General features: G+C 38.7%; 1 protein-coding gene across 1 annotated transcript in view; it reads right to left on the reverse strand.

Moving 5' to 3' along the window:
* The window catches only part of thbs3b (thrombospondin 3b), a 51,886-nt gene extending 32,256 nt beyond the window's left edge, over window positions 1–19,630 (reverse strand). Inside the window, exons 1-3 of the mRNA XM_036565922.1 lie at window positions 19,489–19,630; window positions 6,615–6,821; window positions 4,647–4,900 (exon numbers count right to left, since the gene is read on the reverse strand). Coding sequence (XP_036421815.1) covers window positions 4,647–4,900; window positions 6,615–6,821; window positions 19,489–19,576 — 549 coding nt within the window. The 5' untranslated portion in view covers window positions 19,577–19,630. The remainder of the gene's footprint in view (window positions 1–4,646; window positions 4,901–6,614; window positions 6,822–19,488) is intronic.
* Between the last annotated feature and the right edge of the window lie 295 nt (window positions 19,631–19,925).

Raw genomic sequence — 19,925 nt, forward strand, 5'->3', positions numbered from 1 at the left:
TTAACCCTGCTATTGAGCCTCTGCACCCCCACCATCCCCCTTCACCTCCATATCTTTGTACTGGGAGGGACACAGTCACACATACCAGCGAATGCAGATGAGGCCTGATATGGAGCTCTGCCTGTTCACTGCAAGCTGTTCAGACAGACACAGAAAGTGGTATTTGTATCTCCTACAACAGTAAAGAGAGTAAAGAGTGAAGAAGTAGGCCATGTTACGCTAAAATGTGCTTATTAGAATATCCTAACGTAAGATTTATATTAGACTTGCAACAGCTTTTGGTGTTGGGGCCCCTCACTACACCTTATTCTGCAAACTGCATGTTTAGAAGAATTTCTGGTAACACTTTCTATGAATGTCGCCTTTGTAAGCATCTATAAACACATTTATAACATGTTATAATGTATTCATAAGGCATTATAAACATGGATATAAATATTTATAAAAAAGAATTACACTGAATTACACTTTATAGCCATGTTTATTATACATTATGAATTGTTAATATAATGCATTATAAAAATAGTGTTAATAACATGTTATAATGTCAGTGCCAAAGAAGTCAGTCCCAGCTTGGAGAGCGTAAAGTAAAGACAAATACCAAGCTAACGGTGGTGAACATTACCTTTCCCACATTGGGTAAAACACTGACGCAGCACTAGTTTAAACTCTGACATTTGAAGCCTGTAATGTTTTATTGTGAATGTTTTAGTGTTTCAGTAAATCCTTCAGTAAATACTTCAACTTGAAGCCTCACTCTGAACACTGGAGGAGGCTTTAGTACAGTACGCTTCACTTTACTTAGAGCGGACAAATACCACTTATGAGCTCTTATAATTTGTTATGATCAGTACTTATAATGTATTACGTTAACAATTCATAATGCATAATAAGCATGGCTATAACGTGTAATGCATTTTTATAAATATTTATAGCTATGTTTATAATGTCTTATGAATGCATTATAACATGTTATGAATGTGTTTATAGATGCTTACAAAGGTGACATTCATAGAAAGTGTTACCGAATTTCTTATAGCAGCCAAGCAGTTGCTGCCCATGCAAGTGAGTGATTCTTTTGAGAGGTTTCTTCATTATTCCTTCAAAGCCGACGAAGAAAAGTGGCTATTTCTGCTGTTTAATCCAGTTTTTTCTGTTAATAAAGCTGTTTTTTGCCTTTATTCTGACATAAAGAGCATGCTCTGACAAAGCTGAACATTTGCATATTATTTTGTTTGTGTCACAATCGACCATTTTTAAGAAGCAAACTCATGAACAGGAATAAAAACCACACATTAGTTGCGTTTTATTGTTACTCTGAATAAAATCAGTGTTAAGTTTCGCCATGTGCTCTGAATGAGCTTCCGCACTAAGTGCATCCAGCAATAAAGGCAGCCTCGTGCATCTTTTATACAGTAATGGAATCACAGCAGCACACTGAAATCTCAGATTGCACATGCTGATTTACTTTACTGTGGCCAATGAGGATATGCACTCTCCGTAACCCCTCTGGCATCATAACCATGAAATCACAACCATGAAGAATTCAAATGGGCTGATTTTTGCAGCTTATTTTTCATAAACAGACAGAACAGACCTGGGAGTCCATGGTACGTTTTGAAATTGAACAATGTTTCCATACCACATCAAACATTTTCTGATGATATGGATACATGATATGGGCTCTTTAAAGTGATTAAATATATATATGGCATAGAGAGTCTGACAAGCAACAGCTTTTGGTGTTGGAGCCCCTCACTACACCTTATGCTGCACGCTGCATGTTTTATAAAACTTCAGAAGAATTTCTTACAGCAGCCAAGCGGTCGCCGCCCATGCAACTGAATGATCCTTCAGAGAGGTCTCTTCAAATAACTGTGTCTAAACCCTCTCTACTGCACAAAAGACATTATTCTTTCAAGGCTGACACACGAAATGTGGCTATTTCTGCCGTTTAATCCACTCTTTTCCGTTAATAAAGCTGTTTTTTTAATTTATTTTGACATAAAGAGCATGCTCTGACAAAGCTGAACATTTGCAGATTATTTTGTTTGAGTTACAGTCGAGCATTTTTAAGAAGCAAACTCATGAACAGGAATTAACATCACACATTAGTTGTAAACAAATCAGTATTAAGCTTTGCCATGCACTCTGATCCAACAATGTCTGCCTTCACATGCACTCAATAATCCGATCATAGTCGGATTTCGGCAGATATCTGATTATTCAAATGGTCATGTAAACAGCATACTGCAGCTTCTTAGGTCAAAGAGGCTGGATTAGCTCAGTAATCAGATTTCTCAGCGCATGTAAACTCTTACTCTGATTTCTTTCAGATTTTTCAGTCTGTGTATGTGTGAAAACAGACAGCGGTACCGGAAATAAGCAAGGAGCGTTGCAGCAAAGCTCTTTTGGAGTGACACTGAAACCGACTACATACCTGACAAAATGTAGGATTTAAATATTCTTCATCTTCTAGATGATGTATGTTCATATATTCAGGTAAAGTTTGAGTGTTACATTATGTTTACAGCACGTCTTCTTCTGTGAGTTTATTGGCTGGTTGTAAAGCAGAAATCTGATTACTGTCTGACTCATGTAGACCCGGAGTTTCACATTATCTGATTATTCAGTGCATGTAAACTCTTACTCTGATTTCTTTCGGATTTCTCAGATTGTGCATGTGCGAAAACAGACGGTGGTACTGGAAATAAGCGAGCAGCATTGCAGCGAAACACTTTTGATCGGATTATTGACTATCTGATTTTCTGCAGTTATCAAATTATTAAGTGTCTGTTAACGCACGCACTAAAGGCAGCCTTGTGCATTTTTTATACAGTAATGGAAACACAAACTCTGTAATCCCTCTGGCATCATAACCATGAAGAATTCAAATGGGCTGATTTTTGCAGCTTATTTTCCATAAACTGATTGGACGGATTTGGGAGTGAATGGTATTTTTTGAAACTTACTACATTTACATACATAGTTTACATACTACATCAAATTTTTTTGATGACACGGACACTTGATGTGTCTGTGATATGATAAGTGATTAAATGTATATCAGATAGAGCAGCGGTCACTGATAGGCGGACCGGGATCCAAGTCCAGACCCAGGCGCTGTCCTATGTGGACCTGGACCTACAACCGATAAACTATGGAGAATTATTTAATTTCGACGGGGTGGTCCTATTTTAATCGCCGTAACCTTTCTAGCTTTAGCGGCCCAGGAGACTCACAGACCAATCGCATGCGTCATAAATATCATGTGACACTACTCAGCCAATCAGATCTGTGCATTACGATGAGCACTGAGACTCGAATGAGTGGCGCACACAGAGAGAAGGGACGAGGCGAGAAACAGCAGTCGAAGAAGAAAGTGAGTCAGAGGGAGGTCATTTCACATGGCATGATCTAAAAAGAGAAACTGACAATAAATGATGTTGAAATATTACTGAATTGTACTTTATTTTGCTATATGTCATGTTTGTAAGCATCTATAAACACATTTATAATGTGTTATAATGCCTTCATATAGCATTATAAACATGATTATAAACATTTATAAAAATGAATTACACTGGATTACACTTTATAGCCATGTCTATTATACATTATGAATTGTTACTATAATGCATTATAAGTAGTGTTAATAACATGTTATAATGTCAGTGCCAAAGAAGTCAGTCCCAGCTTGGAGAGTGTAAAGTAAAGACAAATACCAAGCTAACGGTGGTGAACATTACCTTTCCCACATTGGGTAAAACACTGATGGCAGCTCTAGTTTAAACTCTGTCATTTGAAGCCTGTAATGTGCTTTACTGTGAATGTTTTAGTGTTTCAGTAAATCCTTCAGTAAATACTTCAGCTTGAAGCCTCACTCTTAACACTGGAGGAGGCTTTAGTACAGTACGCTTCACTTTACTTAGAGCGGACAAATACCACTTATGAGCTCTTATAAATCGTTATGAACAGTACTTACAATGTATTATGTTAACAATTCATAATGCATAATAAGCATGGCTATAACGTGTAATGCATTTTTATAAATATTTATAGCCATGTTTATAATGCCTTATGAATGCATTATAACATGTTATGAATGTGTTTATAGATGCTTACAATAGTGACATTCATAGAAAGTGTTACCACTGAATCATAATGCAAGTTAGACATTATGATGTTTCGGACCTTTGCTTGAGGAAATTTTCTCTAACTGAACTGAATTTTAATTAAAGACCCCTGACATAGAGGGTCTGACGTACAGTGGGGAGAAAATGTGGTCTGTTCTTCATGTAAGTCGCAAATTTTAATTGGTCAAACAATTTTAATTGGTCATGTCTTTATTGTGCAAACCAATTAAATTCACAGTGCTGGTGAAAAAAGTAAGTGAACCCTTGGATTTAATAACTGGTCAAACCTCCTTTGGCAGCAGTAACCTAAAGCAAGTGTTTCTGAAGACTAAACAGATCAGATTTCAGATAAAGACGTCTCTGCAATTCGGCTCCTGCCTGCGAACTCCTGACTCCAGGTAGCTTCTGTTGAAGTCATTAGTTGAAGGGGTTCACATTCTTCTGTATATCAACCACAGAGGTTTAGAAGTGGTGTGTATTGTGCTTCTCATGGCTGTGTAAGTTGAGTACCTGTATTCTGGCGTACGCCTTTTCTCCTGTGCGCACATCCACAGACTCCGCCTTCGGCGGGAGCTTGACGAACGAGGGCAGGCCCTGGGCGGAGTCGGCCAATCGGCAGTTAACATAAAGCTCCATGTTAATGTGGCTTCGTCTGAGTCCAGCTACGCGGAGGATCACAGACTGAGTCCGGCCCTCAGAGAGAGACGGGTTCTGTAGGTTTACTGAGTGGACTTTACCATCAGAGCGCAAATACCGCACCAACACTGAGAGTTAGAGAGAGAGAGACACAGAGAGAGAGACACACACACAGATAGAGAGAGAGAGAGAGAGAGAGAGAGAGAGAGATGTTGTAAAACATACTTTGTTTCAGATAAAGTATAATGAATTGAATTGAATTGAGACAGAGAGAGAGAGAGAGGGAGAGAGAGAGACACACACAGATAGAGAGAGAGAGAGAGAGAGAGAGAGAGAGAGAGAGAGAGAGAGAGATGTTGGAAAACATACTTTGTTTGAATTGAATTGAATTGAGACAGAGAGAGAGAGAGAGAGAGAGAGAGAGAGAGAGAGACAGAGAGAGAGGGAGAGAGACAGAGAGAGACAGAGAGAGTGAGACAGAGCTAGAGAGAGTGAGACAGAGCTAGAGAGAGAGAGGGAGAGAGAGAGACAGAGAGAGAGAGAGGGGGAGAGACGGGAAGAGAGAGACACACACAGAGAGAGAGAGAGAGAGAGACAGGAAGAGAGAGACACAGAAAGAGAGAGAGAGAGAGAGAGAGAGGGAGAGTGACAGGAAGAGAGAGAGACACAGAGAGGGAGAGAGACACAGGGAGAGAGAGAGAGAGAGAGAGAGAGAGGGAGGGAGAGAGAGAGAGAGAAAGAGAGAGAGAGAGAGAGGGAGAGAGAGAGAGAAAAAGAGAGAGAGAGAAAGGGAGAGAGAGAGAGAGAGAGAGGGAGAGAGAGAGAGAGAGAAAAAGAGAGAGAGAGAAAGGGAGAGAGAGGGAGAGAGAGAGAGACAGGGAGAGAGAGATATGAAGAATGAGAATACGCTATGCAAAGCAGAATTTCTTAAATTATCAGCTAAATACACAAAGAATTGTCATGTAAATGTGAGTGTGAACAAAATTTTAAACGTCAAATATGTGTTTTTGTTTGTAAGTGAACTCATCCTCTACAGAGAACACACTTCTGCACACCTTAAGGCACATTTACTGTTTATTTACTGAATTTAACATATTGGAAAATCTAAATAAAATACAACATAACGTACATAGAACATTTGGCAAAAGCTGGCACATTATATATATATGTGCCAGTGGTGTTAATGGGAACCAGATGTCCATTATAAAAGCTCCCTCACAGAAAGTTATTACATGAAATTGTTAGATTGTTAGATATGTTTTGCCTGATGCCTGATACATTGTTTTTCAATAGCTTTATGATAATGTTTTAGCTTAAAATGTGTTTTAATGCATTTATTTTAATCCACTCATGGTGGAGGGACACATGCAGAGTGTTGTGAGGCAAAATAGTCCCCAAAGAAAACTTATTATTTCAGATTTTCCACTATTTCCCATCATCAACATTCCATATAAACTCAGAAGACTCGTGTAGGTTCACTGGTGGTTCTGGATAGTAAATAAAATGTCTATATTTGTGTTGTAGTCATGGCGACGCCTGGTTCCTATCACCACCACTGTAAAGACATCTGAACCATTTCACACCAAACCACTCTGAATCACTCTGTTTACATCTCAACCACAGAATTAATCAGACATTTTGAGAAATTGGTGGAATTCCCCTTTAAGTACTGACGATATCTACGATATGATCAGAGAAGCATATTGTGACTCAGTTTATCATGATAATAAAAGCCCTGATCAATTGCTTATAGGTTTCATGGCTGTTATTGATCATATCCAGCCCTGAACTACAGTGTTATTACATGATTCCAGGCACAAACAGTTCGACAGAAATGCTCACGTTTGTTGATCTTGCCGATCACAGCGACCTCCAGGTATTTTTTATTGTCCTCTTTGCCGTAGAGGCCGAACAGCACTCCGCCCAGTTTCGGAGGCAGCCTGAACGTGGAGGTGATAAACAGGTCCTGTACACTCCCCAAACCTCCGGACACGTTCTCCACAGCCGCCGCCGTCTGACCAGCATCCCGCAGCTCCAACAGGTCAATCACTGGGGCAAGAAGGAAAGAGGAAACGGGTCACACGGCAATAAAGCTTTATTATAAACTCTCAGCTGAAAAGACCTTCCATGGTGAGTACAGATGTGTGCAGAAGTCTGAACACCCCGGTCAAATTCCATGTTTATCTTCTAAAGGACGCAGCATTTTCCTTCAAATCTTAGCGCACAATTCCTTTTTAAAATATTGGAACATGCTTTCTGGAATTGTCCCCCGACCCAGCAGTTTTGGTCAGAGGTCATGGACAGGCTATCAGAGATTTTGGGCCTTGTCATCCCTTCATGTCCCATTATAGCGCTACTTAATGACCTTTCCTCACTTTCAGCACCCAATCACCTCAAATGCTTCATATTCATATCACTTACCATTGCCAAAAAAGTTATACTGCTGAACTGGAAGGACAGAACCAAAATTTCAATAAAGCATTGGCTTAACCTCCTCATGGATCACTGCAACTTGGACTCACAGCAAATTTTAAAAATAACACAAAATCATTGAAGGAAACCTGGTCACAATTTATACAATATACTGAGAGCTGATTTCTCTCTCCAATCTCATCTGGGGAAGGTTAAACCACTACATATGATTTGATAACTACCCACGTTATAATTACATAAAAAAGGGGGGGTATTACTGCCTTGTTTATTGTTTTGTTAAGTGTCTGTGTTTGTCTGTCCTGTATGTCCAGTTTGTCATTATTATTATTATCATTTATTATTATTATTTTCTCATCCTTTCTCTTTACTTCTTCTGTTTTTTTTTTTCTCTGTTATTTCTGTTCATTGTTTCACTCAAAGCAGGGGGTGGGTGAGAGGGTGGGGGGGTGATGTTTGGAGGGGTGTTGGGTGGTTGTGGTGCCACATCACCTTATATCTATATGATCATTAATAAACGATGAGTTGAGACATTAATAGCGAAGTGAAAAGAAAAAAATTATATATACATATATATATATATATATATATATATATATATATGTCCCCTGTAAAGTGGCCAAGGAATGTTGGCCTGGGAATAAAAGAAAACAAACAAACAAAAAAAAAAAAAATAAAATAAAATATTGTTTCATCCCCCAGTATGTTAATATGGCAAATAAACAGTAACTGTGCATCAAAAGCAAATACATCGTCGCTGTTGGAACAAACCCAGTATCTCTGAAATGGAACTTTTCAGGAGAGGAAACAACAACTAATACAAACAATAGCTTTGAATAGAAGTTAATGGAGAAGTTATTAAATGCAGGTCATTTTGGAGCATTTCTACTGGACCATTCATCATGGAATTTGGACACAATATGAAGAGCAGCTGGCGATTTCAAATTATGACACAAAATGAAAAACGACAAAAATGGAGGTACCAGGTTTTGTCCTGACAGAGACAATATGCCCTTTTCACATTTCCACATTTTTTCTGCCGGAAGTTCTCCTTGCTTCTGCTAAAGCAACGACAATAACAGCGATGAGGATTAGCGCGTGTGCAGCTCACTCAAGTGTTTGAGTTTGAAGCAAAAACAGCCTCATTTCAGTTTCAGTGGTCAGCTGACGATGAGCAGAGGAAAAATGAGTTTGTGCAGTTAACAAAGGAATAAACTTTGTCATACAGAGGAAAAGAACCTCTGTGTCAGTGTTTCACCACTGCTGACCAGTGTTAATGGTGCAGTTTGTGATTTAAAGTTGCAGCTACAGCCGCTTTCAGTGGAACCGTTTTCATTTTTTAACTCAAAAGCTGTCGGTATCTGAGACAGCGAGTGCTCAGCAGGGAGGAGTGCCGGCATGTGTGCATGTTTAGCTTTTTGCCAACTATTTTATGCTTAGCGAGAATTTTGTTCATAGTTATTTTCACCTCCATCAATTTATCACTCCGTAGTCGTTAGCTGACGTTACTGTACTCTGAGAGCTGTGAAGCAATTTTTCCATGAAGAGTTTATATCCTTTATTTAGTTTTGACTCCCACATTGTAGTGTGTTTGGTTCTCCAATCATTATAGACACATCCTCGAATTTTAGTCTTGGCAACTATGACAAAGATAAAGTGACACAGCTTTCTGTGATGGTCTGAATTGATACGAACGCCTGTATTTCTGAGGTTAATAACTGTCCGTTAGGCAACAGCGGAACTTGTTCTACTCAGCGTTTATGCACTTCTTGTGAAAAAGACCTATATATTTTGGCCTTTATTGTGTTGTGGATGCTGGAACACTCTAAGAAAGGTAGTACTGTCACTGGGGCAGTAACTCTTTTGTTACTGGGGGTCCATCTCAGTACCTTTAGTCAGGGAACATAACTGAACCATAATCCACTGAAATGATATGTTCTAAGCTGTACTGACTCCACACACCCCGTCTCGTCTCCAGGCTTTTATTTTACTGTTCTGTTTTAAAACATTCGGTTATGAAAAGGTACAAATACGAACTTTTCACCTGGAAACACTTATTTAAGGTTCACAATCAGACCTTAAAACCACTGTTGGAGCTTTGAGGGAACATTAACACTGTTTGTACTTGAACAAACAATGTACGTGAACAGAACCTTTATTTCTAACAGTGTATGCTGGTCTGCAGCAATGAAAGTTGATATTCTGATCACCATTAAAACCAGTATATGTTGGGTATAGGATGCTCATGCTGGGTGACCAGCTAGACCAGTAGTAGACCAGCATAAGCCAGCATAGACTGTCATAGACCAGCATAGATATAAGGCTGGTCTGTGCAACAGAACATCCACATTTGCTTGTGAGTTAAAGATTACATGCGATCAAATAGTTCAATTAACAATCTAAAATCTGAATGGAAGTCAATGGAACTGGAGTGATTTTGGGCGGCTTCTGTTCAGCATTCAAAAGGACATAAAATGGAGACATAAGGTTTTGTTTAGACAGCATTGATATGAGATACATTCTGTTATTTGCCTGAACAAAACAACCCCTTAAGCTGCTCTTTTTCACTCCTCCTCTCTCTCACTCTTGGTCCACTCCCTCCTGGACGCTCCTGAAGGTCATGTGAACAGTGGGTCAGCTGGTTTATGAATCTTTTCTGCTGTCTGTCTTTGTTAATGATGTGTGTGAATAGCAGAAAACCCCTGAGGGAGTTCACACAGGGCACCGGCCCACATTCTTCAACAGCTCTTCAACACTGTGTTCTTTCACATTTGTACCATCATTTTAATCTGGAGTACACTCTTAAAAGGTGGTTCTCCAAGGGTTCTTTAGTAAAAGACAATGGTCCTGTGTAGAACCATGAACACTCAAAGAACCACTGACATGCTTAAATGGTTCTCTGCATGGTAAAATGGTTCTTCAGATTGATGGAGAATGTGTTGTATATGGTTCTATATAGCAACAAAAAGGTTTTTTTCTATTGTTAAGATGTCACGCTTGTAACAATAGCAGAACCCTTTCTGGTGCTATATAGAACCCTTTTCAAAAAGGTTCTATATAGAATCTTATACAACAAGAAATATTTTACCATGCAAAGAACGCTTTAATCATGCAAATGGTTCTTTGAGTGTTCATGGTTCTATATAGAACCATTTTTCTTTACCGAAGAACCCCTGAGGAACATCTTTTTTAGTGTAGCTATTAAACTCTCTTAAACTACAGATGTTTTACTCAGTTGTTAATCATATAAAAGAAAATTACATCTTGCTCACTATTTTTTAAATAAAAAAATCTGACATAGTAACCGCATTTCAGGAAGAACCAGGCAACCAGGACAGCCAATCAAAACACAGCTTAAAAACAGCCTGTATAATTCTAAAGGATGAAGAGAGGTTCAAAAAAGATCATGCAGAAATGAATGGTAACGCTTTCTATGAATGTCACCTTTGTAAGCATCTATAAACACATTTATAACATGTTATAATGCCTTCATACGACATTATAAACATGATCATGAACATTTATAAAAATGAATTACACTGGATTACACTTTATAGCCATGTTTATTATACATTATGAATTGTTAATATAATGCATTATACATAGTGTTAATAACATGTTATACTGTCAGTGCCAAAGAAGTCAGTCCCAGCTTGGAGAGCGTAAAGACAAATACCAAGCTAACGGTGGTGAACATTACCTTTCCCACATTGGGTAAAACACTGATGGCAGCTCTAGTTTAAACTCTGACATTTGAAGCCTGTAATGTGCTTTACTGTGAATGTTTTAGTGTTTCAGTAAATCCTTCAGTAAATACTTCAACTTGAAGCCTCACTCTGAACGCTGGAGGAGGCTTTAGTACAGTACGCTTCACTTTACTTAGAGCGGACAAACACGACTTATGAGCTCTTATAATTTGTTATGATCAGTATTTATAATGTATTATGTTAACAATTCATAATGCATAATGAGCATGGCTATAATGTGTAATGCATTTTTATAAATATTTATAGCCATGTTTATAATGCCTTATGAATGTACTATAACATGTTATGAATGTGTTTATAGATGCTTACAAAGGTGACATTCATAGAAAGTGTTACCAAATGAATTAGGACTGTTTTTGAATTTACTTATGATTTATGATTTATTCTGTATGACCGGTGCATGAAACTGCAAAATCTTCATAAATGGGGGAGAAAATAAAATACATGAACACTTAAAGAAGCATTTGCATGCTTAAATGGTTCTTTGCACGGAGAAATGGTTCTTCAGATTGATGGAGAATGTGTTGTATATTTTTTAAAATGGTTCTATGTAGCACCAAAAAGGATTCTTCTAATGTTACAAGCTAGACATCATAAAACAATAGCAGAACCCTTGATGCTAGCAGAACTGGATGCTAAATAGAACTATATACAACATATTCTCCATCAATCTGAAGACCATTTCACCATGCAAAGAACCACTTAAGCATGAAAAGATTCTATGAGGATTCATGGTTCTATATTGAACCACTGTCTTTATTAGAGAACCCTTGAAGAACCATCATTTTGAGATCGTAGAATATGGGCCCCTTAAGACTTATTATTCAGGCTCCACCATGAATTATTTATATATGAAATATGCTGTGGCTACCATGAGACTGCTGTGTAGGTTCTGTAGGTGTGAGGGTAAGGAACTGAAGTGTGGACCCCCATACAGACCCTCAGAGTTTAAGGGGTTCACACAGACATGTTGCATTACGTAATGACAGTGTGTTTATAGTGTCATACGCTGCTAATAAACAGCATGTCTTTTGTGAATATCTGGAATAAAAGCAACAATCAACAGTCATTACAGTGCAGAGCTTTGAGACTCGTACGCATAAAAATGTCTCGTCTAAAGTAGTTTCTCTAAACGCTCTGATACAAATGAGCAGGTTTTCTTTTCAGTTTGCAAAAACGTAGCATATTTAAGAGAAAGCTGTGGAAGTCCAGAGAGGCCATGAGCTGTTGACATAATTTTCTGGACTGTTATCTTGAGATAACAAGTTAATTATCTTGTGATCTCAAGATAACAATCTTGCTATCTTGAGATCAGAAGATAATTAACTTATCTAAAAAAACGTTGTTATCTTGAGATCACAAGATAATTAACTCATTATCTCAAGAAAACAATCTTGTTATCTTGAGATCACAAGACAATTAACCTGTTATCTCAAGATAACAATCCAGAAAATTATGTCAACAGCTCATGGCCTCTCTGGACTTCCAGAGCTCATGGCCTCAGCTCATGGCCTCTCTGGACTAATTTTGTTATCTTGAGATCACAAGATAATTAACTCATTACCTCAAGAAAACAATCTTGCTATCTTGAGATCACAAGATAATTAACTCATTATCTCAAGAAAACAATCTTGTTATCTTGAGATCACAAGATAATTAATCTGTTATCTCAAGATAACAATCCAGAAAATTATGTCAACAGCTCATGGCCTCTCTGGACTAACTTTGTTATCTTGAGATCACAAGATAATTAACTTGTTATCTCAAGGTAATAACTTTTGTCATCTCGAGATAACAAGATAATTAACTCGCTATCTCAAGATAACAATCCAGAAACTTATAACTAACTCATGGCCTCTCTGGATTTCCATAGACAGCTGTATAGATCTCTCCATTTTTCCTGAAGGGAACTGTAACACACTCTTTAAAAAGATGGTTCTCCAAGGGTTCTTTAGTAAAGACAAGGGTTCTGTATAGAACCATGAATTCTCAAATAACCATTTGAATGCTTGAGTGGTTCTTTGCATGGTGACGTGGTTCAGATTGATGGAGAATGTGTTGTATATGGTTCTACATAGCAACAAAAAGGGCTTTGCTATTGTTACAATGTCAAGCTTGCAACAATAACAGAACCCTTTCTGGTGCTACATAGAACCATATACAACACATTCTCTATCAATGTGAGGAACCACTTTCCCAAAACCGTATAAATGGGGGAAAAAATAAAATACATGAACACTCAAAGAAACTTAACCACGCAAAGTACCACTCAAGCATGCAAGTGGTTCTTTCAGTGTTCATGGTTCTATACAGAACCCTTGTCTTTACTAAAGAACCCTTGGAGAACCATCTTTTTAAACAGTGTATTTTTTAAAGAGTGTGATACAGTTCCCTTCAGAAAAATGGAGAGATCTAAACAGCTCAAAATAACAACTTTGTTTTCTTGAGATCACAAGATAATTAACTTGTTATCTCAAGACATCCATCCAAAAAATTATAAGTAACTCATGGCCTCTCCGGACTTCCATAGAAATCTGTTTAGATCTGTTTAGATTCAAATGGTTATTTGAGGGAACTGTAACTGTTTCTGAAGGGAACTGTAACAGCTGAGAGAAGCCCTATCTTGAAATAATGCCACTCATTTTAAGGATGCACCAATGTGGAAACTGTGGGCTGATATTTTGTACATATTTATGTACAAATCTAAAGATGCCAATACATGCATACATAGATTAGATCCACCTGGATCAGCATTACAGAGAAATATATTTCTGTAGGGTTACAAATACAGTACACTTAATAAAGTGCTGATATTTCAGTGCAGTAGCCCAGAGGTGCCTCTTCTGGAGTACAACAAATGCTTTATCAAATATTCGTCCTAACTATCAGTCAAATCTAATCATCTGTCCAATCCTGAAACTTTTTTAAAGCCAATATCTGCAGATACTGATTTGTTTCCAGTAACATCCTGCATCACTCACTGTATCCCCTTGTTGTGATGTCAGCCCTCATCAGCACTCAAGCCCTTCATGTGTTTAAACCCCTGTTGGGCCAAAAGAGTTTCAATGCATGCTTTTAACAATAGTTTGGAAAAGAAAATCATTATTTGTGCAAAACCAGCTCTTCATACCAAGAGATGAACATGAAGCTGAATACTGAAGAGTAATATACTCTTGAAAGAGTGATGCAATTTAAATACGTACATAATTTCTACATAAATAAAACACATCAATGCAATTCTTTTCTATAATATAGAAAAACATGTACCTCCAAAATAGCAACTTTACAGGAAAAGCCAAAAAACGTTCTTTACTTTTAATGTAAGTTAAAGGTGCAGTGCGTAAGATTTCGGGGGATCTATTAGCAGAAATGGAATATAGTAAACAGAACCATGTTTTCATCAGTATATAATCACCTGTAACTACAAAGCGTTGTTTTTGTTATCTTTGAATGAGCCTTTCATATCTACAGAGGGAGCGGCTCCTCTTCAACAGAGGCCACTATGTTGCGCCACCATGTTTCTAGAGCAGCCCAGAACAGTCAAACCAAACACTGCCTCTAGAGGGCGCCTTTCGTGTTTTTACACTGAAGTGGCAGCTTGAACTTGGTGGCGCTGTAGCTCTGGTTGGAAGACATAAAAAGTAGAAGAATTAGTGGTTGCTGCCGGTGCTGGCTGACCATTTTGTGTTGTGAGAAGTTTGAGAACCCAAATTTTGACAAATGGAGGATCAAACATATTATTTAGCGCAAGAAAAAGCGAGAGAGGGTGGATCCTCACTGTCAAAGAAGGGAAAACTTGATGGCCAGTGCAGGTTCTACTATGCGCTTGGAAAGGCAAGGGTGAAGGAGGGGGATTGCAGTCTGCAATCTCACCACTAGAGGCAACTAAATGTCACACACTGCACCTTTAATGTACATTGGTTTTATTCCAAGTCATTTTGAAGTATTTCTGTTGGTCCATTCATCATGAAATTTTCACAAAGTGTAAAGGACAACAGCCGTATTCATGGAGATATATACACTGATCAGGCATAACAATCTGACCACCTCCTTGTTTCTACGCTCATTGTCCATTTTATCAGCTCCACTTACTATATAGGTGCACTTTGTAGTTCTACAGTTACAGACTGTAGTCCATCTGTTTCTCTGATACTTTATTAGCCCCCTTTTACCCTGTTCTTCAGTGGTCAGGACCCCCATGGACCCTCACAGAGCAGGTACTATTTGGGTGGTGGATCATTCTCAGCACTGCAGTAACACTGACGTGGTGGTGGTGTGTTAGTGTGTGTTGCGCTGGTCTGAGTGGATCAGACACAGCAGTGCAGCTGGAGTTTTTAAACACTTCAGTGTCACTGCTGGACTGAGAATAGTCCACCAACCAAAAATATCCAGCCAACAGTGTCCTGTGGGCAGCATCCTGTGACCACTGATGAAGGACTAGAGGATGACCAACACAAACTGTGCAGCAGCAGATGAGCTATCGTCTCTGACTTTACATCTACAAGGTGGACGGACAAGGTAGGAGTGTCTAATAGAGTGGACAGTGAGTGGACACAGTTTAAAAGCTCCAGCAGCACTGCTGTGTCTGATCCACTCGTACCAGCACAACACACCCTAACACACCACCACCACGTCAGTGTTACTGCAGTGCAGTCTGTAACTGTAGAACTACAAAGTGCACCTATATAGTAAGTGGAGCTGATAAAATGGACAATGAGCACAGAAACAAGGAGGTGGTCATCATGTTATGCCTGATCGGCGTATATTTATTTGGACAGTGACGATATATTGTTGAAATTATGAACACATTGAATAAAAAGTGCACTACTGCTTTTTTCAGTTTCCAAACTTCTGACCTGCAGTGTATCAAACTCTCAGGTACTGACACATCACAAGATTTGGATTAAGAGCGCTGAACCTGCAGACATGATTGCAGAATTGGTTTAAAAGGGCATGAAACTTAATCTTAAGCGCTGTTAGATCACCACAGTGACCCCTGTCATAAGATGCTGAGTGTCAACTGAAGTTACAGGCCCTAAAAGACCCCCACACACACACCCTCTCTCTCTCTCTCTCTCTCTCTCTCTGCCTCTGTTGGAGGAGCTGCTCTTGCAGTTTTTGTCTATTGTTCTTCTCTAACAGGCCAAAGCTGAACTGCTCCACCCTCTACTTAAACTCATCTGCTCTTTCGAGGATTCACTCTCCACACCAGTCTGTGTTCATTCTAACACAGACAGACGGTAAATCTACTTCCCACAAGACACTAAATAAAAAGCGCTGCATTGAATTTACTTAATTTAAATGTGTACATCATTCTCACATCAATGAAATATACATTACACCAACGTAATTAACGCCAGAAGTAAGCAGGCGAGAGCGAAGCCCAGTCTAATGCAGAGAAAAGTGTAATGGTTCTTCAAGGGTTTTAGTAAAGGGAATAGTTCTATATAGAACCATGAACACTCAAAGAACCCTTTGCATGCTCCCTTGAATGGTGAAATGGTTCTTCAGATTGATGGAGAATGTGCTGTATATGGTTCCCTATAGCACCAAAAAGGGCTCTGCTATAGTTATGATGCCAAGTAACAATAGAAGAACCCTTATTGGTGCTACATAAAACCATTTCACCATGCAAAGAACCGTTTAGGTATGCAAAGGGTTTAAGCATGTAAATGGAGATGTGCAGTTTGCTTGTATGAAAAAATATTCTTGCTTAAATATCTAAAAATATCTATTTAAAACCTGTTAAGTTGCGCTCTGTTTTCCTAAACTGAATGACAGAATTGTGTTGGTGATTTATTCTATTACTGTGGAAATTATGTACATTTTAATTAGGAAAATTCAATGTATTAGTTTTTCAGTGCACTAGAATGAGCCTGCACTGCAAACCCATATGTTTAGGTTTTTAACACTCTTCTTTAACGCCTTTTAAACACCTCAAAATGTTTAATTAAGCGGTTTTTGGTAAGAAACATTAGAAAGCTTGACTTAAATAAACACCAGTGCTGCAGAACAGTGTCTAGATTTTAAACACTGGATGTTATTAGATAATGCAGTCAAGCTAAAAGAGTAAGAGCTCAACTGAATTGAGTGTGTTTACATGCACTTAATAATCCGATAACCGCAGAAAATCAGATTTTGTCAGTAATCCGGTCAACGCGTTTACATGCACTTGAGTAATCAGATAATGGGGAAACTCCAGGTCTACATGAGTCAGACAGTAATCAGATTTCTGCTTTGCAACCAGCCAATAAAACGCACAGAAGAAGACGTGACATTAACATAACGTAAAACTCGAACTTTATGCTGTTTTTTTAAACACCAGCCCATTTGAAAATCTGAAAATTAACCTGAAAATATGAACATACATCATCTAGAAAATGAAGAATATTCAAATCCTTCATTTTGTCAAGCGTGCGTTTGGTGTCAGTGTCGCTCCAACGCTGATTGCTTATTTCCAATGCTGCCATCTGTTCTCGCACATGCTCAGACTGAGAAATCCGAAAGAAATCAGAGTAAGAGTTTACAGCACTGAGAAACCTGATTACTGAGCTAAAATCCAGCTCTCTTTATCAGATTTCTTAATCGGATTTCTAGACCTTACTCTGAACTAAGAAATTAGTGTGCTGTTTACATGTCCATTTGAATAATCAGATAACTGCAGAAATCCGATTATGAACAGATTACTGAGTGCCTATAGACTCACTGAGGTGTTCAGAAAGTGCTACAGAAAAGTGTTGAGAAACTAAACATCTGGATTTGTAGTGTGCCACTGTATGAACGACATCATGTCAGTGGATTTGTAACAGTGCAGCAGCACAGAAGACACATCTTTACTGAGCTGCTCTGTAATCAGCAGCTTTAACAAGTGAAACAAAAGCACACAGTGATGAAGACAATGAAGGACAGCCTACAGTTAAACATTAACCAGCCCTGACTCAGGAGGTGAACCTCCCCGGCTCTGTAAACTCACTGCAGCACCGAGACAAAGTGCACAAAATCATCACAAATCTGAGATCAAACAACATTAATGGACATTTTATCTCCTCAGGCTCAGAAATAGTTACAGCTTCTTTGTTTGCAAGTCAGTTTTGAGGCCTAAACCATCTCAGGACACTTACTGTGACACTGCACACTGCCGACACTGTACGTTACACATTTTAAAACCAAACTGTTTACAAATTAGAAAATACCCGGCTGGCAGGGAACGTTCCCATAACTGTGGCTAACATTACCTACGAGTTCTAATAATGTTTAAAGGAAACCTTTTAATCTAACGTTCAGCATTTCAAATTATGTTCATATAAGGTTACATGTCAACTAAGACGCAACGTTTTAACTACAACATTCGGAGCTTGTTTTAAGAATGTTGTCAGGGCAATAGATTATCACTGCTGTCAGAAGAAAACCTTGTATGTCCATTTTTGTCGTTTTTCAGTTTTCTACATAATTTGAAAATGCCTGTTGCTCTTTACATTGTGTGTAAATTTCATGATGAATGGACCAAAAGAAACGGCCCAAAATGGATCAGGGAAAAGTCTGGTTCCATTGACTTACATTAAAAGTGCAGGAGGTTTTTCCCTTTTCCTGTAAAGTTGCCATTTTGGAGATACAAGGTTTTAATCCGACAACAGCAATATGTTACATGGTGATGTTTTTAGGGAACGTTCCCAGAAGAACATTCTGGAAACAACAACAAAATGCTTCCCAAATTAAAAATAATAGAACGTGTGTAATATTCTCAAAATATTTTTAGAACCAAAGATTTCTAGCTGGGTAAGCAGAAGGAATCGGCCCCAAGCACAAAAGAAAGACTTTTTTATTCTGCAAACTTTTCAAAATGTACAACCTGCTTTTTTAGATGCTGAGTCATAATAATAATAATAATAATAATAATAATAATGCAAAAACTATTCAAGTATGATGTGGTACGTAAACACTGTTAAAGTTTCAAAACATACTATTCACTCTCTACTCCATACAATCAATAGATGCACTGCCAAAACAGCCTGTTTTGAATTTGCCGTTTTTGTGATGTCACAAGAACCAACTCACATACCAGTTTACATATCTCTCTATTCAGCCTACAGCAGTTTAGCCCCATTCGCTCTCAATGAAGTTATAAGGAGTGTTTCATCCCAGGCTGCTTCTGAATGACGCACAATCATACATACATACATACATCATCTAAACCACTTATCCTTCTGGGTCGCGGGTTCGCACAATCTGAGCAGAGCTAATTTGAATTCGTCAGTCTTAAAGGTACAGTAACAAAAACTGCCTGTTTAATTCTGATGGATGAAGAGAGGTTAGAAAATTGTCAGGTATAAATGAATTAAGGTCATTTCTGGTACATAAACAAATACAAATGTTATACATATGTTATAAATATGTAGGATACGGGCGCTTTAAAGTGGAAATATCCAGGATGCATGTTCAGCGTGAAACATCACCAACACTGATCTGAACTCTAAAACTGGCTACACCAACTGACCCAATCATAAGAGTGACCAGCCTACCTCGCATGTCCTGTGACTGGGTGAGGAGTCCACTCACTGTAGTGGTCAGCAGCAGCAGGAGAGCGGTCAGCAGGTCCACAGGCTCCATTCTGCACAGAGAGAGATCTCCTAAGGAGCACCAGCGCTCAACTGCACACTCACACACACTGACAGCAGCACAGCCGGGGGAGTGGGAGGAGCCCAAGCTGGAAGAAGAAACAGTTGAATAATGGGAGGGGCTACACAATAAGACCCCCACCTTCCAAGTTGTTTGGTTGCACCTCTTTTTCCTCCTCAAATGAGCACTGGGGGTGGGGCTGTGTGTGTAATCTCGCCCCTGCTCTCAGCTCAGCTCCAGTCTGAGGGTCTCTGTTCAAGGCAAGGCAGGTTTATTTATACAGCACCTTTCATACACAGCTGTCACTCAAAGTGCTTTACAAATGAGAAAATACAGCCAA

This window comes from Colossoma macropomum, unplaced genomic scaffold (assembly GCF_904425465.1).
Source record: "Colossoma macropomum unplaced genomic scaffold, Colossoma_macropomum, whole genome shotgun sequence".
In the NCBI taxonomy this organism is placed as follows: domain Eukaryota; kingdom Metazoa; phylum Chordata; class Actinopteri; order Characiformes; family Serrasalmidae; genus Colossoma; species Colossoma macropomum.